Source organism: Pantherophis guttatus, chromosome 3 (genome assembly GCF_059756535.1).
Source record: "Pantherophis guttatus breed Tessera chromosome 3, ASM5975653v1, whole genome shotgun sequence".
NCBI lineage: Eukaryota > Metazoa > Chordata > Lepidosauria > Squamata > Colubridae > Pantherophis > Pantherophis guttatus.
In genome coordinates this window covers 205,087,197-205,112,566 of record NC_142065.1, presented here as the reverse complement: position 1 = coordinate 205,112,566, position 25,370 = coordinate 205,087,197, and the positions used below count along the sequence as shown (strand labels likewise).

Sequence of the window (25,370 nt, the reverse complement as noted above, 5' to 3'; positions counted from 1 at the left end):
TGGACAGAACAATGATCAATTGGACGGAAAATTCTTTCAAATTTTTCCCACCCATGCAAATGTCTGTGGAGATTCTCAGTCATCCAGGTCATGGTTGTCCCAAAGGGGCTTTTTCAAGAGGCCACTAGACTTCCTTGGTTTTTCTTTGAAGACAGAGCTGAAGAAGCTTCTTGGATGAGAAGCGAAACGTCTTCAAAGAAAAAAACCAGAAAGTCCAGTGGCCTCTCGAAAAAGCACCTTTGAGACACCCATGCAAATGGTGGAAAGAGAATTCTTTCTGTCTAGTTTGGAAGTTGGGCCATGAGTCAAAACAGGCCGATGGATTCAAAGGATGGTAGAACCTGAGTTTTCAGTTCTGTTTTGGACATTTGATGACAGCCGAGTCAACAATTGGTTGTCCTGAATTTTCCCTCAAACCGTAGAGACACCTCAAAGGTCGTAATTCCGAACAAGAATTGCATTTCGAATCCAGTTATTAATTTAGTTAGTGTATGCCTTTTCAGCTAGTAACTTGCCTTCTCACAAAGAGATGGTGACTAAATCAAAAAGAGAAAAGGGATATTCATTCAGCAAAATTGTGGTAGACAGTAGCCTTCCTAATTTAGTGTCCACCAGTACAGATGTATTTGCTTGTGAATTCCCAAGCAGCTGAGTAGAATTCTGTGAGTTGAACATATCAACATATCTGAAGGACTGATGTGAAGGATCAACTTCTGGACATTATGAGCTAGTGGTCACCATGAAGAAAAAATGGATTTTTTAAGACTTCCTAACTTTCACTACTAATTATTCCATTTAGAAAATAAGCATCTTCTCTACCCTTTTATCAACAGACATTAGGAAATCTGCAGCTGAAATGGAATATTACTTTAAAAACCTCCTTTAAAATCCTTCTGAACACACTTCTAAGTGAGCATTATATCCAGAAATCTTTTTTATTTTTGCTTCTCACAGTCCAGTGATAAAATCCATTCTTCCCGTGTATATGATTGTAGAATCAAGCTTTGAATTGTGAGTCAGGGCAAGTAAGGTGGTATTGTTGAGAGAGTAGGGTTTTTTTTTCTTTTAAATTAAAACATTATTATTTTTTTCTTTTGCAGATGGCTGACTGTGGTGGCCTTCCTCAAGTTTCCCAGGTGAGAATTGATTTTGGGCAACAATAGATAATGAGTACTGAGGAGAATTTCACAAGATTTTGGTTTATTGCAAACCGGATCCATTTATTTATATTTACCATCTATGATGGAAAGCAAAACTCCCTCGGTAGAATTGAGAGCCATTTTGGGGTAGGGGTTACGAGACCTAGTTAGAAAGCAGGAGGCTGAATTCAAGTCCTGCCATAGCCATGAAAGCTGCCTGGGTGACTTTGGGCCAGTCACTTTCTTCTCAGTCCAACTTACCTCACAGAGTTGTTGTGAGGAAAATTAGAAGGCTACGTTGGATATATTTATTGCCTTGAGATATTTGTAAAAATAATAACGGTTGGAAGTAAATAAATAGCCAACTAACTAACCAGACTCAGTAATGTGTAACCGTACCAAGGTGACTTCATCACAGGTTTTAGTGTTGAGTTGCAGCGATATCTAAGATGGCAGTTCTTCCACAGCTCTAAACGTATTCAGTGGATCTGAGATCTTCTGTTTTGACTGCTCTTTGTCCAACCTCCTTTTTTTTTTTGGAAATATTTAATAACAGGTAATTATTACATTCACATGCTATGTTTCCTTTTTACAGCCTGCCAAGCTTGCTGAAGCTTTCAAATACTTCATCCAGGGAATGGGATACAGTAAGTAGTTGTTGTCTTTTAAAAAAAAGAAATTGGCCAAAGTTTCTGTAGCAGGTATGTGTCTGTGTGGCTGAAATTGCATTCAGTTGCTTTTGTTCTAGAAATCCCGATAGATCTGACTGATAGTCTGCTTTGGTCATTGTTGTCTCTGGAGGTTTTGTGAGGGTTTTTTTTCCTCATGTCTTCTTTCTAATTATTTGCTTAATCGCAAAACACTTTTGATAGGTAGATTTTTGTCTTGGGGTTTCTCTTGTGGTTGTTGGGTAGAAAAACTGCATCAGAGGGCACACAAATAAATCCTATTCTTTGGAGCCTTGGCTGTGGTCTCCAGAGCCTCTCCATATATAATTTTTAATGCGATAAACGTTAACCATTATAAACAAGGGAAATAATTCTGTTAACTATATACGTGTAGCTGAAGGAGTGGCAGAACTGGGGGCACAAAGGTGCTTTTTCAGGAGGCAACTGGACTTGTTTTTTCTTTGAAGACATTTCTTTTCTCATTGAAGTAGCTGCTTCAGCTCTGACAGGATAGTGGGGAATGGAATGTTTTCTATTCCTTGCAGACAGCTGGTCATTTGCATCCTTTTAGAGGGTCGTTGAAACCACTTGGAGGTTTATCAGTATCTTCAGGATCACTGAAACCATTAACATTACTCAGGTGACCCTGAGGACACAGATAAACCTCCAGGTGCTTCAGTGACCCTCTAAAAGGATGCAAATGACCAGCTGTCTACAAGGAATAGAAATCCTTCCATTCCCCACTATCCAGTCAGAGCTGAAGAAGCTTCTTTTTTTTTTTTTTTTTTAATTTGATTTATATGCCGCCCTTCTCCGAAGACTCAGGGCGGCTTACAATGTGCTCAGCAATAGCCTTCATCCTTTTGTATATTTATACAAAGTCAGCTTATTGCCCCCACAAACTGGGTCCTCATTTCACCTACCTTAGAAAGGATGGAAGGCTGAGTCAACCTTGAGCCTTGGCGAGATTCGAACCCTGCAGTAATTGGAGGCAGCTGGTCTTAATAAGCTTAATAACAGGGTGCCTTAAACCCCTGTAGTACCAAGGCTCTTGGATGAGAAGCGAAACATCTTCAAAAGAAAAACAAGAAAACAAGAAAAAACAAGAAAGTCCAGTTGCCTCCTGAAAAAAGCACCTTTGGGACAACCATGATCTGAATGACTGAATGACTGAGAATCTCCACAGACTTTTAACTGGGGGTGGAGTTAAAAGAGAGATCAGTCTAGAACTTCTATGTAGCCACAAGCAAACTAAGTCCAATCCCCCCCCTTCAATTTTTTTGATCTCTATCTAATTCCAAGCAAGTACTAACCATTAGCTGAGAAGATTCCTGTCCATGAGTAGTAATAAATCAGATTAATTGGACCTTCACATGTGGACCTGACTTGACCTTTGATGCCTCACAATAAGATCAGTTATTCCGCGGCCTAATTTGGTTCTTGGATCAAAAAACCCCACATACAACGCGTACACACAGACACGTACCCCTTTCTCCATTTTTAAATAATGGTCCTTGCAAATTAGTGTACCTCTCGTAACCGCGAGTTTTCCCTTGACAGTGCCTTCCGCAAGCATGACCAGACTAATGAGGTCCCGCACGGCTTCCGGTTCCAGCGTCACATCCATGGAAGGGAACAGGAGCAGATCCCACACCGGGGAAGGTTCCCGAAGTCGGTCTCACACAGGCGAAGGGAACAGGAGCAGAGCCCAAACTGGGGAGGGTTCCCGGAATCGTGCCGCCGCAGACATCGAGCTGAGTTCTAATTCTGCCAAGACCACTGGACAGTCGAGCCCCAAGTCAATGGAAGTGTCCTGTTAAACGATGCCGCCCTAGTCCAAACCAAGATCAAGCAGCAGCCTGAGGCTGCACATTGCAGTAATTAACCTAAGGGGTTCCCCATAACAAATGGATCTCTCTACCCCTCCCTTCCCCAAATCCATAGGGACCAATAAAACAAACAAATATCTCAGATGCTCTCTTTCCCTAATCAAATGGCTGATCTTTCCAGCTACTCCTAGATGGCTTTAACACTCATCGAGTTATTGATCTAATATATTTCTTTTTTAAGATCCAAGACTGCAACCTATACCAATTGCTTTTTTCGGAAAGCAATTGCCTGAAGCTCGTGGGTTATCTCTGGCTCTCCTTTTACCCAGTTCTAAAAACTAAACAGTATTTTTTTTTTCCTCCCCCAATCTGATTTTAAGGCTTCATTGTGGAAGAGGAGATGGGGAAAAGAAAGAAAAGAAAACAGTGGGAGATTTTTTAAACTCTTCAGGCCTCCACTCTGACCCATACATTCCTCAACTGGCCTCACGGATAGCACCCAAGCTCTCCATTTGCCACACCACAACATTAAAAAGGGGGGTAATTTGATACAACTTGGAGGCAAAACCCCACTGATGAAATCTCTTTCAGGCAGACCTGAGAACTTAGCTGTGGCCCTTTCATGCTGCTTAATCAGACTAGAGTTAAGGGTTCGGGATTCTTAGAAACGCACTACATTTGATCTTAAATTTTGCATTTCGATGGGTGGCCTTTAAGAAGCCGCAGCAATAGATAGTAAAGCTGATCCCTTTACTGTAATGAAACCACCTACCCACTCGCCTCCCCAATATTTTGCTTCCAAAAAATTTTGGGGCAGAAGAAAGAAGCATCTCCTCCTTAGATTGACTCTAGCAGAAAATTAAGACAGTGGAAATCGTGTGTAGTGATTTACCGAGAACTATAAATGTTTGCAAAACGTTGGAGGAAAGAGGCAAGGCTGTAATAGAGATTTAGTTTGATGATTGTAAAAGTAGATTATATTGATTCTACAATTGAAAAGCTACTTTGCCGATATGTCTGCAGCGCTTAACAGGGTGGGAAGCTATGAGCGAGACAGCTCAATAGGTTTCCAGCATAGATGAGAATTCTAGTTTTTATAGGAACATAATTATATCTATTTTTCCACTGGCTTGATCTGTTTGCTACTTCACAAAACTTAATATAGCTAATGAATTTTGGATATTGAGCATATTTGCATCATTTAGCATCTTCAGAGCTGAATATCTGAGGTAGTTCACGAGAACTGATTTCTTTTACCCGAGGTTAATTACCTGGGTTTGCTCTTCTTTTTTTTCTTTTTTCTTTTTTTCTTCTTCAAATGACAACTTCAAAGTTTCCTGGAAAGTTTATAATGAGGAATAGCAGATTGTAATAGAGAAGCTTGACTTGCCTATTTGGGGGGGAAAGTTTATTAATGAATTATTTGTATTTATTTCAAACAAAATAAATTTGTAACTTTGCAGTGTTTGGGTCTTTTTCTGTGTCCAGAAAGGAGGAAGGAGGAGGAAGAATAATTATTTTTATTAAGAATAACTGAATGAGCAGAACTTTTTAAAAAAAAAACTTTAAAAGCCTTTCTTTCTTTCTTTCTTTCTTTCTTTCTTTCTTTCTTTCTTTCTTTCTTTCTTTCTTTCTTTCTTTCTTTCTTTCTTTCTTTCTTTCTTTCTTTCTTTCTTTCTCCTTTCTCCCTCTCTTTCTGTCTGTCTTTCTCCTTTCTCCCTCTCTGTCTGTCTGTCTATCTTTCTCTCTCTCTCTCTCTCTCTCTCCCCCCCCCCCTTAGGTGCTAGGAAAGGTGTGTCACGATTACAACTAAGCTAGTTTCCAACCGATATCCTCGCAAATCTGGAGGATGACAGCTTACTGAAGGGCATCTAATTAGGCCTGTTACGAAAGGATTAAAAAGGAGCTTAGGTACCTATAAATTGGCATTTGAACAACTTGGGAAATGTGAAACTGAAGCATCAATTGGTGACTTGCCAATTCCGAGCACCTGAGGTTAGTGGCGTTGAAGATATGGTCACCCTGTCCACTGATTGGTCTTCGCCACTCGAAAACACGGCCCTTCTGGGGGGAAAACAGAAGGCATTCGTGGTTGACTTTAAAGGCATCTACAACAATCTACAAACTCCTGGGCTGCACATTGGAACTGGTCCATGGCCTGTTGCGAACCAGGCCACACAGCTGCGGGCGACCGAGTGAGCGAAACTTCATCTGCACATCTGATCTAGGTTGCGTGTGAAACTATCCTCTTCCCCCCACCCCCCCACCCTGGTCTGCAGAAAAATTGCCTTCCACGAAACGTCTCTGGTGCAAAAAAAAAAAAGTCGGGGAAACCGGTCTCCCAGAATTCCCAAGCCAGCCTTGCCTTCTTCAAGTGGAAAAAGACCGTTTCTTAGCTATTCAGCAAGGGTGTCAAACTCGATTTCATTGAGGGCTACATCAGGGTTGTGTTTGATCTTGGAGGGGGCATGGCCCGGGCGGGGGGGCCATGGCCAGCTTGATGTCACTCATGTCGGGGGCTCCTGTGGTGGCCTGAGTGCTCTGTAGCAAAAATGGGCTCCCGAGCTCCGTTTTCGGCTGCAACAATCTGAAACCCTCCGCCAAAGAAAACGGAGTCTCGTTTTCACTGGCAGAAGGTTGCAGGAGGCCGTTGCAGCCAAAAACGGAGCTCAGGAGCCCATTTTCGCTGGTGGAGGCACCGCAGGCCAGTCCTTTGCTGTTTCTAGGGTGGCCCCATGAGCCAGATCTAAGCACCCCGTGGGCTGGATCTGGCCACCGGGCCTTGAGTTTAGCACCCCTGCTGTTCAGGGAAGTAATGTCCTAGCTTCGGGTGATATGCTTCAGGATCGAGCTGGATCACCCGGTCTGGTAGCGATCTTGGCCGTTGGTTCGGCGATTTGGTAGCGATGGCGGAGCAAAGCTCCACCCACCTGCCCAGGAAGTAATGTTTTTTTTACCTTATGTGCATGCACGTGATGCGTGCGTGCATGCGCAAATGAAGCAAGCAAGTGCGCTGCGCATGTGCTTCCAAACCGGTAAGGAAGGTAAGTAGATTTCACCCCTGCCTAGCATCGCTCCCTCCTTTATGCACAGCTGAGAAATGCAAATTGCAGTTTTTCAGGGATAGAAAGATCCCTTGTTTTCCTCCTGTCGTTTCTCACATGTCTCAGCCCACAGCTAGTTAGCCCAAACACAACAGGCTGGTAACTTTCCATGAGCTTATTTTACAAATTGAAGTGCCGCTATGAACTAAAGTATCTCAACCAGGTAGGAGAAGGGAAAGGAAAAACGGGTTCAAAAATTTTAAGTATCCCATTAGTTTCTTTGCAAATGCTCAACGGCGGCTTTCTTTATTACAACTTTGCCTGATAGATTGGAAAGCTGATTTTTAAAACTGTGATGTCTCTTTCACGCAGCTGTAGATAACATGCAAAGACAGCCTGCTTTCCAACAATTCTTTCCCAGCGTCACTTCTAAAATCCACAGATTGAGCCAAAGGCAGCTTTAAACTACCATGACGAAATATGTGTGTGTGTGTGTGTGTGTGTGTGTGTAGGTCTTTGGTTATTCAGGTTTTCTCCCGCGTAGAATTGGAAGTGTCTTGGCGACGTTTCAACGAAGTCTCATTCGTCATCTTCAGGCTGGTGTTTTCGGCTTCGTGCTTCTAGGAGCAATGTGTGATCGCAGCTGTTTCTTCCTTTTAACTGCCAGTCTGAAGATAACAAATGAGACTTCGTCGAAACGTCGCCAAGACACTTCCAATTCTATGCGGGAGAAAACCCGAATAACCAAAGACCTATATACAAACACCTGCGAAAACCTCAGAAAACATATATATCTATATATCTGTATCTATATCTATCTATCTATCTATCTATCTATCTATCTGTCTGTCTGTCTGTCTGTCTGTCTGTCTGTCTGTCTGTCTGTCTGTCTGTGTGTGTGTGTGTGTGTGTGTGTGTGTGTGTGTGTTTTTCCTCTAGCCAGGTTTTTCCTACATAACCAAGGTTTTTCTGCAGCCCTAGCTCAGTGGAATCACATCCACTCGATTCTGGGCTTTTTTCTTTCTGGCAGCCAGCAAGTTCTAGCTGCCAGGTGAGAGACTTATATAGATCTATTTCTGGCTTGTTAGCCATCATCAGTAAGCCACACCCACATCTCATGTATCCTCCCTGTAAAGGTACAATATCTATTTTCTTACTTCTTCGTAGGATTTATGTGTGTTTTTCCTCTAGCCAGGTTTTTCCTACGTATGTGTGTGTGTGTATGTGTGTGCATACACACACACACACACACACACACACACACACCCCGTTTCCCTGAAAATAAGACCCAACTGGAAAATAAGGCCTTGCATGATTTTTCAGGATGCTCGTAATATAAGCTTGACCCCCCCAAAATAAGCTCCAGTTAAGATCATCAGCAGATGGTTTAGTACTGTATTTTCCCCCAAAATAAGACATACCCGGGAAATAAGCCATAATGCATCTTTTGGAGCAAAAATTAATATAAGACCTGGTCTTATCTTGGGGAAAACATGGTATGTATATCTTACAACAAGCCTGCTGGGAGCATCCTTACCTGCCCCAGCTGAAACAGTTGCTACGACAGCAAAAAGCCGACCTTTTATTATTAATTTTTAACCCTCTGTAAAATCAGAGTAGTAATACATTGTAGGTCACACCATCTAGTTTTTCCCTCTTGTTGTTCTCCTCTCCCTCCCTCTCTCCCTTCCGTCAACTCCTGTCAAGTTAATTAGCAATTTCGGAGTAATCATGATAATGAGCTAAGTCAGCAAAGATGTCATTGGGGTTATGGCAACTCAGGTTGCAGAAACAGGCATTAATCCACATGATTTTCCTGGAAAAGTCGGTCCCATCCGGACATTGAAAGTTGACTTCGATGGTCTTCGATTTGTAGGGGCTACAGCAACGGTCATCCAGACAAAGGCCGCAGTACTTGGGCCTGTAGCGGACCTTAGTTGCGCATCCAGAGAGCGTATAGTTCATAGGCTCCTCTCCTCTGTACACCGTTAAGCATTTCTTTCCAGGCTGTAAGAAAGGAAGGAAGAGAATTAATCATGGATGGTGCAAATTCAATCAAGTTGATCAAAATGGACGTCCTTTCAAGCTTTTTCTAAAAGGAAAAGACAACATAAAGACAGTCTTTGATTTACGGCCACAATTCAGCCCAAAATTTATGTTGCAGGAACTGGGTATGTCTAGTTTAATGAAAAGAAGGACTAGGGGAGACATGATAGCAGTCTTCCAATATCCCAGGGATTCCCACAAAGAAGAGGGAGTCAAGCTATTCTCCAAAGCACCAGAATTCAAGACAAGGAACAATGGATGGAAACTAGGCAAGGAGAGAAGCAACCTTGAACCAAGGAGAAATTTTCTGACAGTGAGAACAATTAATCAATGGAACAACTTGTCTCCAGAAGCTCCAACACTGGAGGTTTTTAAGAATAGAATAGAATAGAATTTTTTATTGGCCAAGTGTGATTGGACACCCAAGGAATTTGTCTTGGTTCAGACGCTCTCAGTGTACGTAAAAGAAAAGAATCATAAGGTACAACACTTAATGATAGTCATAGGGTACAAATAAGCAATCAGGAAACAATATCAATATAAATCGTAAGGATACAAGCAACAAAGTTACAGTCATACAGTCATAAGTGGGAGGAGATGGGTGATGGGAAGAAATTGATAAGGAGAAATTGAATAACCATTTGAGGTTGACTCAGCCTTCCATCCTTCTGAGGTCCATAAAATGAAGACCCAGATGGTTGGGGGGCAATATGTTGACTCTCTTAAACCACTCAGAGAGCTCTGTAAAGCAGCAGCCCCAAACCTTTTGGGCACCAAGGACCGGTTGTATGGGGAGAGGTTTTTCCGTGGACCGGAGCAGCGAGTGGTTTTGAGTGCTGCCTGCATCCCAGGTGGGACTTTCTTTGCGTGGCCTGGTTTCTGGCAGACCAGAAATGACTGGATCCCTGCTGTTTAATCTCTATGGGGCAGTAATATAAATCTTATTGGGCTGAAATGGTATAGGGCAAGGGTGTCATCACACCCTTGTGTTTGACCTTGGGGTGTGTGGCCAGGGGGCGTGGCCAACTGAATGCCACTCATGGAGCGGCTCCTGTGATGGTCTGAGCATTCTGCTGGTGAAAATGGACTCCTGAGCTCCGTTTTTGGCTGCGACAGCCTCCTGCAACCCTCTGCTGTGCGTGGCCCTCCCGAGCTCTGTTATCACTGGCAGAAGATTGCAGGAGGCCGTCGCAGCCGAAAACGGAACTCAGGAGCCCGTTTTCACTGGCAGAGGCACCGTGGGCCAGATCTAAGCATCCCGCAGGCCAGATCTGGTATAGGGTTTCCTGCTTGAGCAAGGTGTTGGACTAGAAGATCTCCAAGATCCCTTCAGATTCTGTTATTCTGTTATTCCTCCACTTTTCCCATGGGGGGGCGGGGTCCAACCCTGATCAAACTCCCACTGGAGCCCTGACCTCCCCTCTCCAAAAGTTGCATGCGATTCCTCCAACTGACCTAGTCTTACATAGTAGATACCTTAATGTGCTTGGTGAGGTCCACCTCGCATGGACGTAGATCACAGAGACGGCTCTCTTTCATAAACCGGCACTGGGCATTATCGTTTGAGATCCTTGTGGAAATGCCCATTCCACAACTCTTGGAACAAGGGCTCCAGGAAGACGTTTGCAGGATACAGTTCTTCTGCCACGTTTCAATTTCTCCTCCATAAACTGACAAGCAAAGGCACGGATGAAGTTAGTTGAAGTTTTGTTACCAGCCTTATGAAGAGAATGTCTATGGAGATCCTCAGTCATCCAGGGCAGGGGTGGGTTCCACTTATCTTTATTACCGATTCGCAGTGAGATCACGCACGCGCAATCACCAATGATGACATTGTTCCGGATGGGTGGAGCCTCCCGCCAGTTTTACTACCGGTTCTATAGAACCGGACAGAACCGGGAGCAACCCACCACTGATCCAGGGCATGGTTGTCCCCAAGGTGTTTTTTTCAAAAGGCAACTGGATTTTCTTTGTTTGCTTGAAGAACGTTCTGCTTCTCATCGAAGAACTGGAAAAACTTCTTGGATGAGAAGCGAGACATCTTCAAGCAAGGAAAAGCAAAGGAAGTCCAGTTGCCTTTTGAAAAAAAGGACCTTTGGGTCTTATGAAGAGACTTGACACGTGGGAACACCCTTTTTTTCTATAAGCCTTCAAGACACTTCAGACTGGTGGTCTGCTTGGATAGGCCCATGCAGCCATCTTGGCAACCTTTCTCAGAAGGGATTTGCCATAGAGTTCTTCCTGCAGCTGGGAAAGAGCGACTAGGGCAGTGGTGGGTTGCTCCCGGTTCGCACCGGTTCGCAAGAACCAGTAGTAAAAATTTGTAGTAGTTCGGAGAACCGGTAATAACATTGGCTGGCCACGCCCCCGAACCGGTCCCCGGCCCGGTTGCTGCTCGCTTACCCCGCCCACCTCATCAGAGGCTTTTTTTTTTTTACTTTTAAAAGCATTTTTTCTACAACCTCTTCAGCTGAAGAGGTTGTAAGGGGGGGGGAATGCCTTTAAAAGCCTCTGGCGATCCCAGCTGACTTGCCTGATCGTCAGAGGCTTCTAAAAGCATTTTTTTTCTGCAACCTCTTAAGGTTGTAGAAAAAATGCTTTTAAAAGTAAAAAAAAAAAAAAAGTTGGCCATGCCCACCCAGTCACATGGTTTTGTTACTCGCGCCCTGATTAACAACATACAGTTGTGAAATTCACGTGCCAGGCTTTGTCCAAACAAAGAAACCTTACCAAGGCTTAATGCGGTCATCTGGTTCACCAAAGGTGCTACCACAATGGCTGACTTCTCACAACGTGATGAATTACAACCCACCCATTCTCACTTTTTATCTAGCCTAAAATTCAATATTTTGTGACAGTGGTTCTCAACATGAAGAGGGGTGGACTTCACCAGGGGTGGGCTTCAAAAAATTTAGCAAGGGGTTCTCTGCCTGGTTGCTGGGTGGGCATGGCCATGGTGGGCGTGGCCTAGTCGGCCTCCTGCACCTTGGCGAGGAGGGCAGCGTTTTTGCTTTCCTTGAGCCTCCAGGAGGGCGAAAACGGCCTCCCCAGGTTCCGGAGGCCCTCTGGAAGGCAGAAATGGGCCCGTTTCCGGCCTTCCTGAACTTCCGGTAGGCCCATTTTTCACTCTCCCGGAGCCTCTGTGCGCACCCTGCACTTACCTGCATGCAAAACGGGCCACGTGGGGACTCCGGGGAGGGGCAGTGTGGGCGGGGAGGGGCAGTGTGGGCGGGGCCAGCCAGGAGTGGGATTTGGGGATTCTCTGAACTGCATAGAATCTTAGCTAGAGGTTCTCCCAAACCTTGGCAAACCCCCAATAGCCCACCCCTGCTCTTCACGTTGCCATGGTCAAGAAACACAGTTTCATGGAGTTTAATCCAAACATTCAAGCCAGTTTCTTGTCCTTGTTGCTTGGCTTCTCTTACCCCACCTTACCTGCTGAAGAGATATGGCGTGGAGATGTCTTCCTGGTTTTCTTTGAATAGTCACAGGCCCATTCTTCACAGCATTCGCCCTTGACCTTAATCTGCTTCGGGTTTGGGCACCAAACGAGGGGTGGCTTGGAGTCAGTACACAGAGGGATACAACCCACGGCCCCGTTGATGCAGGTGCAGTTATATTTGCAATTCGGCTGGAAGCTTTCCCCATTTCTGTACCTGATTCCATTGAGAAGGCAGCCCACGCCGCCCATTTCTACAAGGACAACAAGGAGCATCGGCAAAAGGTTGGTGAGAAGAATACATTGGCTTCCTTGGAAAGACACTGTCTAATAATGCTTCATGCTTTAGCTATTAATATTAATGTGAATAAAATAGGAATCATACAGAGTCAGATACATGAGCTCTAAAGGACCCTCTCTATTCACATTATTATAAGGGAAAAACGTGCTTAGCTACATGAACTCTTAAGAGACCCTCTCTATTCACATTATTATAAGAGAGAAAAGTGCTTGTTTGGAGATTACATTAAAAGCAGCTATACCCCATTAAGTGGTAATATAGGCCTAGCTGTCACGGAAGGACAGCCATATGGAAAACATTTGAGAGGCATCACTGTCAAAGACAAGGACATATATATTACAAAGAGTTACTTAATCCAATAAATTTAACCAAGCACAGCAATAAATCTCCCATTAGCAACTACAGCACTTAAATAATGGTTTACTAATGGTTTAGTAATTAGGAAGTGTGTCAATTATCATATAACAAGTGTATGTTAACCATATATGGAAAATGCATGATCTCATGTTAACCATATATGGAAAACGGTATGAGCTCACCGAATCCTTTGTCTTAGAAATGTATAAAACCAGAGTTCTTTCCTTGTTCAAAGTTTCAGGTACAAATCTAGCTCTGAACCTTGCGCAATAAAAACTGTCTCTGGCTGACCCAGGAATGTTGTTTGGTCTCATCATTCCATAACAATATATTTCTTTCATAAGAACCATCTTCTTCTTCTTTGTCGTTTAATCACCCCTTAATCCTTTGCGGGCAGTGGTGAAATGTAAAATTTGTTACTACCAGTTCTGTGGGCATGGCTTGGGGGGTGTGTGTTAATGTGACTGGGTGGGCGTGGCCAACTTTTTTTTTTTTTACTTTTAAAAGCATTTTTTCTACAACCTTAAGAGGTTGCAGAAAAAAATGCTTTTAGAAGCCTCTGACGATCAGGCAACTCAGCTGGGATCGCCAGAAGCTTTTAAAGGCATTTTTTTTCCCTACAACTTCTTCGGCCAAAGAGGTTGCAGAAAAAAATGCTTTTAGAAGCCTCTGACAATCCCAGCTGAGCCGCACGATCATCAACGGCTTTTTTTTTACTTTGAAAAGCGTTTTTTTCGGCCGAAGAGGTTGTAGAAAAAATGCTTTTAAAAGTAAAAAAAAAAAAAGCCTCTGATGATTGCACGGCTCAGCTCGGGGGGGGGCATATATATACATATATATATGTATAGGCTGATGAAGGGAGGAGAACCTGGGGCTCAGTGGTTAATACAACTCCCTAACATGCAGGCAGCCCAGGTTCGAATCCAAGTAAGGGTAAGGCTGGCTGATGACAGCTAAGAAGCTTGAAATAGATCTATACCAGTCTCCCTTTATTTCTTTATCAGTAAAATATATTTGGTGTATATATATATATATATATATATATATATGTTCTCATTGTGCTCCACCTCCAGGCCACCGCACCACTCTCATTCATGGTCACCATGATGAAGCATAATGTATTATCGAAGTAAACATAATTCAGATGCAATTTGGGCCTGGCACATAGCATGGGGCACAACACTTGCATGTGAATCTGGGAAAAGCTGCAGCTGGTTTAAAAAGTTGCATTAAAACAGCCCTGCTTTCATGGTTTGGTTCATTAAAGCAGCTGCATCTTTGCGCAGGCTCCTGAAAAAGGCTGAATTAAGATGTGGTCATTTTAATGAATGGCAGTGAGATGCTTTATCCATGGGAGGACTATAATATTATTTATTTAGTAAATTTATAGGCCACCCTAGTCAGCTTACAAAGTGAGCTTCCCAATCCTTTACATCCTCTGTACAGCCCTAATATTATTGGTTCTCTTTAAAGTGGAAGGAGTTTTAGGTATGTTCACCACTTTCAGTTACTTATAACTTTATAATTTATAATACTTAATAAAGGCAAGATAAAAATCAAATAAATAACAAAAATAAAGCTACCTATAGGCTTAAAAATATGAGTTTTTTTTTTTAAAAAAAGATGGCAATGATAGAAAAGCCAATACATAAATTGCGAATAACAAGATAAATAGATAACAACAAAATCCCCTTTGCTAAACTGGGTGTGGGCGTGGCCAGCGCATGATGCATCTGTCCTGTGTGCCGCGAGTTTGACAGCCCTATTCTAGAGTCTCAGCATATTTTTTTGTGTCATGGTGAGCAGAACTGAATAGAATAAAATAACAGAGTTGGAAGGGACCTTGTAGGTCATCTAGTCCACCCCCACTGCTCAAGTAGGAGACCCTATGCCCTTGCTCAATGGTGGGTTTCAAAAAATTTTACTAATGGTTCTGTGGGCGTGGCTTGGTGGGCGTGGCAGGGGAAGGATACTGTAAAATCTCCATTCCCGCCCCACTCCAGGGGAAGGTTACTGTAAAATCCCCATTTCCTCCCGATCAGCTGGGACTCGGGAGGCAGCAAATAGATGGGGGAGGGCCTAGTCGGAGGTGGTATTTACCGGTTCTCCGAACTACTCAAAATTTCCGCTACCGGTTCTCCAGAATTGGTCAGAACCTGCTGAAACCCACCTCTGCCCTTGCTGACAGATGGCTCTCCTGCTTGAGCAGAGGAGTGGACTAGATTAACTATTGATTATTAAATTAATTATTAAATTTAAATAAACTGGACACCCAATTGCACCAGTGTAGTATAAATCGGTGCTAATACTTCGTGTGATCTTGATACTACTCCCTTTGCTGATGTACTGTAGCTTAGGAGTTTGGAAGAACAAAGCCAGAGCAGAAAAGGAGGAGATAGGTGAGCGATTGCACACAGTCATTCCCCAAAAGGAGTAACAGAACTGGATTAGTATGTGAGCCAACACTTTGCCTTTTCAAAACAAAAAGAAAAAAGATATGTACTTCACTTACGTGCACACACTCCTATTTCGTACCTAGGTGCGTCTCTGCTGTAGTCGCAGTACAGCCCCCTGTGAGTATCACAAATGTCCAACTCGGTGCACTTCTCCCCAGTTTGCTTGGCACACATCTTACAACACTCACATCCATCTGTGAGCAAACTGACCCCTGAGGGACACAGAGGTGTCGTCGTCGGACATTCGCATGGCCATTTACAGTACTGTGTCCGTGTGTAGACTTCGGTCACTGAAGAGATGACAGGTGGTGATGTGGTAGTAACAGTGGTGATGGCATTCTGGGGAAAGACCTATGCAACGAAGAGACAAAGACACACATCTTAAAGTTGCCAGGTTGAGAATGATTGAAAAACACTGAACTCTCAGGCCCCAAAAGCCAAGAATGACACATGAGGTTATTTCTGAGGAGTTGTTCACCTTCAAACAGAATCTTGCCAGATTAAAGCATTTATCTATATAACTATTAGATCTATTCTGTGAACTGCCGCCTCTTTGTCCTCTGGGAAAAACGCAGGGGTGAAATCCAGCAGGTTCTGACAGGTTCTGGAGAACCGGTAGCGGAAATTTTGCGTAGTTCGGAGAACCGGCAAATACCACCTCTGGCTGGTCCCAGAGTGGGGTGGGAATGGGGTTTTTGCAGTATCCTTCCCCTGCCATGTCCACCAAGCCACGCCCACAGAACCGGTAGTAAAAAAAATTGGATTTCACCACTGGAAAAATGTCCCTCCGTCCTACACTTCCAGATTATGTTCTACCATATCTTCAGGGTGTAAAAAAAAGATAGCATAAATCCATGAAGGATCAGGTACCTAAATTGCAACATAGGTTAGTTAAAGACCTTCAGTGCTGAAGATGTTACTCTAGTTGGATAATTAAACTTCCTTCCTTCCTTCCTTCCTTCCTTCCTTCCTTCCTTCCTTCCTTCCTTCCTTCCTTCCTTCCTTCCTTCCCAATATTGGTTGGGCAATGAAACAACCAAGGATAGTTATTTCATATATATTTTCATACACAGGTCAGCCCTAGGCTACAAACTTTCTTCTATTACAGTGATGGCTAACCAATGCCCAAACCCCCAAAATGCACACCCCTGCACGCCCCCCACGCATGCCACACCCTGCGCATGTGTGTGCGCCCCACATGCACCCTGCCCCCCGCGCATGCACGGCAGAGACCCCATGACCAGCTGGCTGGCGGGAGGTGTGAGCGCATGCGCGGCGGAGCTGAACTGGGTCAACAGCTCGTGTGCCCACAGAGAGGGCGCTACGCATGCCATAGGTTTGCCATCATGGTTCTAGTAGATCTTTTTTTTTGACAAGCAAAACATCTAAAAAGGGGGCAGGTTTTCCATCATCTAACTGCAACCCAAAAGCTTGAACCGGAGGAGAATAATTCTTCACTGAATTCATTCGAGCCTGTAGTACAGTGGACTAAAGCACTGTTATTAACAGATTAACATCTGCTTGCAATAACTGCAAGTTCGAATCTCGCCAAGGCTCAAGGTTGACTCAGCCTTCCATCCTTTCTAAGGTAGGTGAAATGAGGACCCAGTTTGTGGGGGCAATAAGCTGACTTTGTATATATATACAAAAGTATGAAAGCTATTGCTTAACGCATTGTAAGCCGCCCTGAGTCTCCGGAGAAGGGCGGCATATAAATCAAATTAAAAAAAAAAAAAAACTAAGATGATGAAAGGCCTGGAGACAAAAACAAATAAAGAACAGCTGCAGGAATGGGGTTTGCCTAGTCTAGAGAAAAGAAGGACTGGGGGGAGGCACAATGACAGAATTCCTGTATTTGAGGGGCTGCCACAAAGAAGAGAGAGTCAACTTATTTTCCAAAGCATCAGAAGGCAAGACAAGAAACAACGGATGGAAACCAATCAAGGAGAAAAGCAACTTGGAATTGAGGAGAAACTTCCTAACAGTGAGGACAATTAACCAGTGGAACAGCTTGCCACCAGAAGTTGTGGGTGCTTCACCACTGGAGGTTTTTAAGAAGAGGCTGGATAGCCACTTGTCTGAAATGATACAGGGTTTTCTGCTTCTGGATTAGAAGACCTCCAAGGTCCCTCCCAGCTCCATTCTGGTTGATTGCATGATTGTGGCAATCCAAACAATATCAGGTTTTACAAACAGAACATCCGATTTTCGCCGCAATGATCCAAAAGGTGATTTACAATAATACGCCCATTGAAACATTCATGAAATTTTAGCCCAGCCTTAATATACAAGAACTTTTGCTGCTTTGAGTTAAAATGTTCTTTCTTGAAGGCCCTACAGAAGAGACCTAGAGTCTGTCCCTTTCTCATTTTCTCCTTTTTTGAAAGGGGCGGAAAACTTGCTTTTTCTTCCTCAAAATATCCTGGCTAACAATGCCGTAATTACTTTACCGGTTTCCATTTCAAGCAGGAACGGAAGTTAATTGGTTTGCTTTCAAATGGCATAGAAAAGAAGTTTTCTTCTTCTCTTTTAGGAGGCCAAAGTTCCTATTGCCTGCGCAGGTCAATTCCTTTTGTTCGTGGCATTTAAAACCAATTTGCCATAGTTCTTGGATTTTATCAAAGCTATGAAGGCCCAAAGTGAAGCTAAGGTCAAGCAAAAAAAAAAAAAAAAAATCACCACCGTCCAATTCAATTCCATTTCTTTTGATCAGTCCTCTATTTTGGGCTAATCATTACCTTTTCTTTTGGCTTGAATAAAAGCAAGATGGCTGACCTTTCCTTCAAGAGGATTCGGGTAATTTGAGGATAAAACATTAGATAATATGCTGAAGCGCTGGATTACAAAGAAAGACAGCAATTTGCCCCAAACAGACTCTGTAGTCTTAACATTTCTTCTTTCCGGAGCAGAGACATACAGTAATGGCCAAAATTGTTGAAACCTTTTGGGGAAAGTGTATTTTCTAAAACTAGTTAATAACACTAAGGCAGAACGTAAAGTGAAATTTGGTTATAAGAGTGAAATAATACGGGGTCAGCCTAGAGCAGTGATGGCTAACCTTTTTGCCATCACGTGCCAAAAGTGGGAGGAGTGCAGGGGGGGTCGTGTGCGTGCGTGCCCACACCCATAATTCTATGTGCTCTGGCCCCGGTATGTGACCCCCCGTGCTCCCCCCACTTTTGGCACATGATGGCACAGTGGGCCCGGTAGGCCCATTTTTCGCCTTCCCCAGGCTCCAGAGGCTTTCTAGGAGCCTGGGGAGGGTGAAAACAGCCTTCCCTACCCCAGGGCCCTCCAGAGGCCAGAAACAGACTGTTTCCCAATTTCTGGTGGGCCCAGAAGACCTGAAAATCAGCTGGCAAGCACATGCATGCCCACTGAAGCTGAGCTTGCGTGCCCACCGATATGACTCCGTGTGCCACCTGTGGCACGCGTGCCATAGGTTTGCCATCACGGGCCTAGAGGATCTCTGAAGGACCCCTGTGACTTGAGAAAGTTGCAGAGTTCAAAAAGTTAAACCGCAGAATTAACACGCTTTCTACAGTTGGAGAGTTCAAGAAGTCAAACCACAGAGGTACTATGTTAAAATGCAGAACAAACCCACATGGAGCTTCCTGCCTAAAGCAATAGGGGACGGGGGCTAACTAAAGAGGCAGATCTAAGACACTTCCTATTTTTTGTTCTATAAAGATACGTGTCTTAAAAGAAGGACTTTTGTTCAGTGTTAAGTTGGGTGAATGAGGACGCAGCAAGCCAGGCAGTGAGTGACAACAGCTCTGTTTATTAGGCTGAGAACCCAGCAACTGACCTAGAGAAACAGCTCCCTTTATATACCTTGCAGCTGTGGTGGTCAGCCAATCAGCTGAGGGTCAGTTAATTCAAACTTCCCGCCAAACAAACCTATTTACATAACATTCAGGATGTAAATAGAATGCATGTCTGAACCTTTTGGCCAAAATAAAAAAGCTATTTCTGATCTCGAAATTCATCTCTGTTGTTTTTCTGCAACAACACCACTTTTTTTTTTGCAGTAGTACCATAAAATTAGATATCACTGAAAAGATAATTTAATCAAGAATGTAATGCAATAACTTTTATGAAGGATTTGCTATTAGAACAGCAGTTACAGTATAAAGAAGAAAAGTGAAACACGTAGAAAAAACGAGATATACAAAAATTATCACCATGTCAGTTAATACTTAGTTGGGTAACCTTTAGCATGAATTACGACCTTACAACATCTTCCCGTGGAGTGAACCAAGTCTTTTAGTTCTGCAGCTGTTATAATGTGAAACCAAGATTGAATGATTGCTATTAACTGGGTTTTATTGCTGGGTCGCTTCTGACGAACAAGTTTCTTTAGTCGGCTCCCTAGATTTTCAATTGGGTTAAGGACTGGGCTATTCCCAGACCATTCCAGCAGCGGAATAGGATTATCTTGAAACTCCCCCCCCAAAAAGTGGTGTTATTAGCCATCAAACCTCAAAAATACACTTTTCCCAAAAGTCTTCCCCACTTTTGGCCACTACTGTATGTGGAACAGTTTATTTGTGTGTGTGTGTGTGTGTGTGTGTGTGTGTGTGTGAGAGAGAGAGAGAGAGAGAGAGAGAGAGAGAGAGAGAGAGAGAGAGAGAGAGAGAGAGAAGGCAAAATGGCAGTTTTGGATACACTGTCACGATCGCCATCTTTGACAGAGTGTTGGTGAGCCATAGCTATTTCTGAGATCCAATGTTTCTCTCAAAATCATGAACGCAGTGTCATGCCATCACAATATCAACTCTATCCTGACTTCACATGTCTGTGAAACATCATAAGAGTCAGTCTGGTCTAGTGGTTAAGGCTCCAGGCTAGAAACCAGGAGGTTGTGAGTTCTAGTCCCAGTCCCCCTCTTAGGCACGAAAGCCAGATGGGTGGTTTTGAGCCCATTACTCTCACTAAACCCAATATACCTCACAGGGTATATTCACTCACATATACCTCACATAGGAGAGGGAAGAAGTATTATATGTTCACGACCTTGAATTACTTATAAAGTAATAAAGGTGGAATAAAAATCTAATAAAATAAAAATAATACATGTACAAAAGGAATATAAAAAATTGGTGCAATCTTGCTGTCATTTCCTACTCCTGACCCTTTCACCCTCCTTTCGCCCTTCTTTCCCCTTCCTTCCTCTTCTCCTTCTTTCCTTCCTCTTCTCCTTTTCCTTTTTCTTCTCCTTTCCCCTTCCTTCCTTCCTTTTCTCCTTCTCCTTCTCTTCTCCTTTCCTCCTTTCGCCCTTCCTTCCTTCCCCTTCCCCTTCTCCCTCTTCCCTCCTTCCCCTTCTCCTTCTCTTCTCCTTCTCCTCCTTCTCTTCTCTTTTCCTTTCATCCTTTCATCCTTTCCTCCTTCCCCTTCTCCTCCTTCCCCTTCTCTTCTCCTTTCCTTTCCTCCTTTCCCCCCTTTCCTCCTTTCGTCCTTTCCTCCTTCCCCCCTTCCTTCCTTCCGTCCTTGCAGTTAAGTGTGAACTAAAATTTAAAAAAGAAAGCTAAAAGGAAATATTGTACATGCTTTTCACCTTCCTAAGCCGCCACCTAGTGGGCTAAAAGTTGAGTGCCGTTTTCATTTCAGTTGCAGTCCTCTTTTTGAATACAGGGAATCAAAGTCGTCATAGGAATGGAAAATTACTCTGCATAATTTCCTAATCAAAGTCATAATATCGATGGAAGATTGCTCTGCATAATTTCCAGTTTAATTGGCACCCACCAGAGTCCCTTGCCCAGATTAGAGCACCCAATCGCATCCTTCCGATGATCCTAGAGCAAATGTAGCTTGCTTTTTATTGATTAAACATCAGGAAACCTTTTAAAAAGTTAACTAGCAAAATGAGAACAAAGAAGGCAAAAGGAGAGAGAGAAAGACGGAGACATAGGCAGACAGACAGGAGAGAAAGCAAGGAGAGAAAGCAGAGGGGGGACAGGCAGACAGAGACAGAGAGAAAGGAGAGAGAGAAAGGAAGAGAGAGAAGAGAGAGACAGACAGACAGAGACAGAGAGAGGAGAGAGAGAAAGGAAGAGAGAGAAGAGAGACAGACAAAGACAGAGAAAGAGAGAGGTGAGAGAGAAAGGAAGAGAGAGAGACAAACAGAAAAAGAGAAAGAGGAGAGAGAGAGAAAGGAAGAGAGAGAAGAGAGAGAGACAGACAGAGACAGAGAGAGGAGAGAGAGAAAGGAGAGAGAGGTGGAGAAAGAAAGAGACAGACAGACAGAGAAAGAGAGAGAGGTGAGAGAGAAAGGAGAGAGGGGGAGAAAGAAAGAGACAGATAGAAGAGAGAGAGAGAGGAGAGAGAAAATAGACAGACAGACAAAGACAGAGAGAGGAGAGAGAGGAAGGAGAGAGAGGGGTGGGGGGGCGCAAGGATTTTTGCTGTTGGTTCTTCAAACCATCCACCACTATCGCTATCGATGCGAATCCGGTCCGAACCGGGAGCATTTCACCCCTGGAACAGTGTTTCTCAGTTTAGTGACACTGAGATGTGTGGACTCCAAATCCCAGAATTCCCTAGCCAAAGTGCTGGCTGGGGTATTTTGGGAGTTGACACCCACACTTCTTAAAGCTGCCAAGGTTGAAAAACAATGGAAAGAGTGTTTCCATTGACATAAGTTTCAATGCCATTTGTTCCTGAAATGAGAATTTTGGTGTTGTCTGTTGGATGATCCACAGATTTTCTTCTTGGCTATCCACTGTATTCTCGGGAGTCTTCTCCAACGTCAAAGTTCAAAAGCATCAATACTTTTCCTATCCTGTTTCTTCAAAGTCTAATGTTCACTTCCACAAATTGTTGCACATGATTTGCACCATCGTTGTAGATCTGGTGTTCAATTATCAACATCTGGAAGTTACAGGCTCCTGATTTCTCGGTTAAAGTGGTCATGAGTGCATTTTTGGGATACCAGATTAGGGACAGGTCATAATTAAAGAGAGAATCAACCTAGTGCTAAGGAGAAATTTCCTGACAATTAGAACAATTAATCAGTGGAACAACTTGCCTCCAGAAGTTGTAGATGCTCCAACACTGGAGGTTTTTAAGAAGAAATTGGACAACCATTTGTCTGAAATGATATAGGGTTTCCTGCCTAAGCAGGGGGTTGGACTAGAAGACCTCCAAGGTCCCTTCCAACTCTGTTATTATGTTATCCTAAGAAAATCTATCTTTGTGGTCACTAGAAGTCAAAAACAACTCGAGGTTAGATTAATGTCATGTTTGACATAATCAAATCTAATCAAACTTCTGATGTCAATAAATAAGCAAATCATATTATAATCTGTCGATATCTTCATTGAGAATGTATATAGAGCTTCATTTATTGTCCTCAACATTTGTACATCATTTCATTTTGCTACTTAGACTCAGATAAGGATGCTAACCGTCTCTGAGGAACTTAGAATAGAATGGAATAGAATAACAGAGTTGGAAGGGACCTTGGAGGTCTTCTAGTCCAACCCCCTGCTTAGGCAGGAAACCCTACACCACTTCAGACAAATGGTTATCTAACTTCTTCTTAAAAACTTCCAGTGTTGGAGCATTCAAAACTTCTGGAGGCAAGTTGTTCCACTGATTAATTGTTCTAACTGTCAGGAAGTTTCTCCTTAGTTCTAAATTGCTTCTCTCCTTGATTAGTTCCCATCCATTGCTTCTTGTCCTGCCCTCAGGTGCTTTGGAGAATAGCTTGACTCCCTCTTCTTTGGGGCAGCTCCTGAGATATTGGAAGACTGCTATCATGTCTCCCCTAGTCCTTCTTTTCATTAAACTAGACATACCCAGTTCCTACAACCATTCTTCATATTTTTTAGCCTCCAGTCCCCTAATCATCTTTGTTGCTCTTCTCTGCACTCTTTCTAGAGTCTCTACATCTTTTTTAGCTCATTTAGACTTCTCAGCCAACTTCCTGAATAGTGGATCGTGCCAAAATGAATTAGAATTAAAATCCTGACAGTTAGAACAATTAATCAATGGACCAGTTTTCCTCCGGAAGTTGAGGATGCTCCAATACTGGAGGTTTTTAAGACGTGATTGGACAACCATTTGTCTGAAATGGTTTAGATCTCCTGCTTGAGTAGGGGTTGGACTAGAAGACCTCTAAGGTTCCTTCCAACTCTGTTATTCTGCTAGAATACATTTCAAAGAAGGATGTGTGAGAAGATAGACTAAGGGTTTATCACCAGTTGAATTTCACAATTAAAATCCAGTTACTGGTAACACAGCCTCTCCACTTATTTGTAATCTAACATCAAAACATCAGGGGGCAGCATTGAAACAAGAATCAAACCAAGTTTACTTGTGAGATCCAAGAGGCTCTGATTTAAGTATGTACCCTTGACCTTTTATCTTGAAATCAGAGTGTGCAAAGATCTCAAAAGTACATTTTCGCTGTACACTTTCTCCAGTCCCCACAGTTATAATGCAATAGCTATATTGTAAACATTACAGCGTAGAAAAATATAAAATTGTGAAGGCTTAGTCTATGGAGATTCTCAGTCATCCAGGTCATGGTTGTCCCAAAGGTGCTTTTTCAAGAGGCAATTGGACTTGCTGGTTTTACTTTGAAGAGTGGGGAGGGAATGGAGATTTTTCAGTATCCTTCCCCTGCCATGCCCACCAAGCCACGGCCACCAAGCCATGCCCACCAAGCCACGCCCACAGAACTGGTAGTAAAACAAATTGAATTCCACCACTGGATACTTTCCTAGGGAGCATTTTTCCCCTGGTCCTCCAAGGTTATTCTCACCTATCTCTTACACCCCAGTCTGTAAAAGGAAGCAAAAATCCAAGCCAACACCAGCTGTATCCATTTCCATTTGGCAACATCATCCTGCTTAATGTAACTTCTGTTATCCCCGAAATACTTGCTAGGATGAACATGCTGACTATATCAGTATTACTGTCCTGGAACAGTTCAAAACCACCTAACACCCTAAGCCTTCATATCCCAAAGGAGTTTTTTTTCAAGAGGCAACTGGACTTTTGGATTTTCTTTGAAGACCTTTCGATTCTCATCCAAGAAGCTTCTTCAGCTCTGACTGGATGGTGTGGTATGGAAGGGTTTATAGTCCTTGCAGACAGCTGGTCATTTGCATTCTTTCCATAAACTTCATAACTTCATAAACGCATGGCACAACAAGAGGAAAATGAACCCATCAGGACAAGATTCAGCAATCCGTCTGCATTTAAAAGATACAGGCCACTCTTTTGAAGACAGCCAAGTCCACATTTTGGACAAGGAGGACCACTAGTTTGAAAGAGAGATCAAAGAGGCCATCTATGTCAAAATTGAACAGGCCTCAGCAGAGGGCGAGGGATATGACATCATCTATCTCCAGTCTACAACACAGTCCTTTCAACAGTTCCAAGAAGGCTCCACACCAATTTTCCCCACTCAGGTGACCCTGAGGACACAGATAAACCTCCAGGTAGCCTCAACGGCTCTCTAAAACAGGAGTCAGCAACCTTAAACACTCAAAAGAGCCATTTGGATCCATTTCCCACAGAAAAGAAAACACCGGGAGCCACAAAAACCTTTCGACATCTAAAATGAAGATAACACTGCATATATCGTTTTTTACCTTTATTCTCTGTATAAAAAAAAAACTACAGTGTGTTGCATTTATGAAATCAATGAACTGCTACAGAGATAAACACATTTTTATTTTCTGCAAAAACATTTTGAACTCCGGAAATGGATACAGCTGGCGTTGGCTTGGATTTTTGCTTCCTTTTACAGACTGGGGTGTAAGAGATAGGTGAGAATAACCTTGGAGGACCAGGGGAAAAATGCTCCCTAGGGAAGTGTCCAGTGGTGGAATTCATTTTTTTTTTACTACCAGTTCTGTGGGCGTGGCTTGGTGGGCATGGCTTCGTGGCCGTGGCTTGGTGGGCATGGCAGGGGAAGGATATTGCAAAATCTCCATTCCCTCCCCACTCTGGGGCCAGCCAGAGGTTGTATTTGCCAGTTCTCTGAACTGCTCAAAATTTCCGCTACTGGTTCTCCAGAACCTGTCAGAACCTGAATTTCACCCCTGGAACTGTCAGCTAAGAGGCAGCATATTCCATGG

The 25,370-nt window shown here is 43.3% G+C and overlaps 2 protein-coding genes across 2 annotated transcripts in view; one reads left to right on the top strand and one right to left on the bottom strand.

Moving 5' to 3' along the window:
* The window catches only part of NDRG1 (N-myc downstream regulated 1), a 51,925-nt gene extending 46,827 nt beyond the window's left edge, over positions 1–5,098 (top strand). Inside the window, exons 14-16 of the mRNA XM_034434822.3 lie at positions 1,101–1,136; positions 1,735–1,786; positions 3,368–5,098. Coding sequence (XP_034290713.1) covers positions 1,101–1,136; positions 1,735–1,786; positions 3,368–3,627 — 348 coding nt within the window. The 3' untranslated portion in view covers positions 3,628–5,098. The remainder of the gene's footprint in view (positions 1–1,100; positions 1,137–1,734; positions 1,787–3,367) is intronic.
* Positions 5,099–6,955: 1,857 nt separating this feature from the next.
* The window catches only part of CCN4 (cellular communication network factor 4), a 34,027-nt gene continuing 15,612 nt past the window's right edge, over positions 6,956–25,370 (bottom strand). The window contains exons 2-5 of the mRNA XM_034434821.3: positions 15,336–15,630; positions 12,162–12,419; positions 10,203–10,396; positions 6,956–8,687 (exon numbers count right to left, since the gene is read on the bottom strand). Coding sequence (XP_034290712.2) covers positions 8,388–8,687; positions 10,203–10,396; positions 12,162–12,419; positions 15,336–15,630 — 1,047 coding nt within the window. The 3' untranslated portion in view covers positions 6,956–8,387. The remainder of the gene's footprint in view (positions 8,688–10,202; positions 10,397–12,161; positions 12,420–15,335; positions 15,631–25,370) is intronic.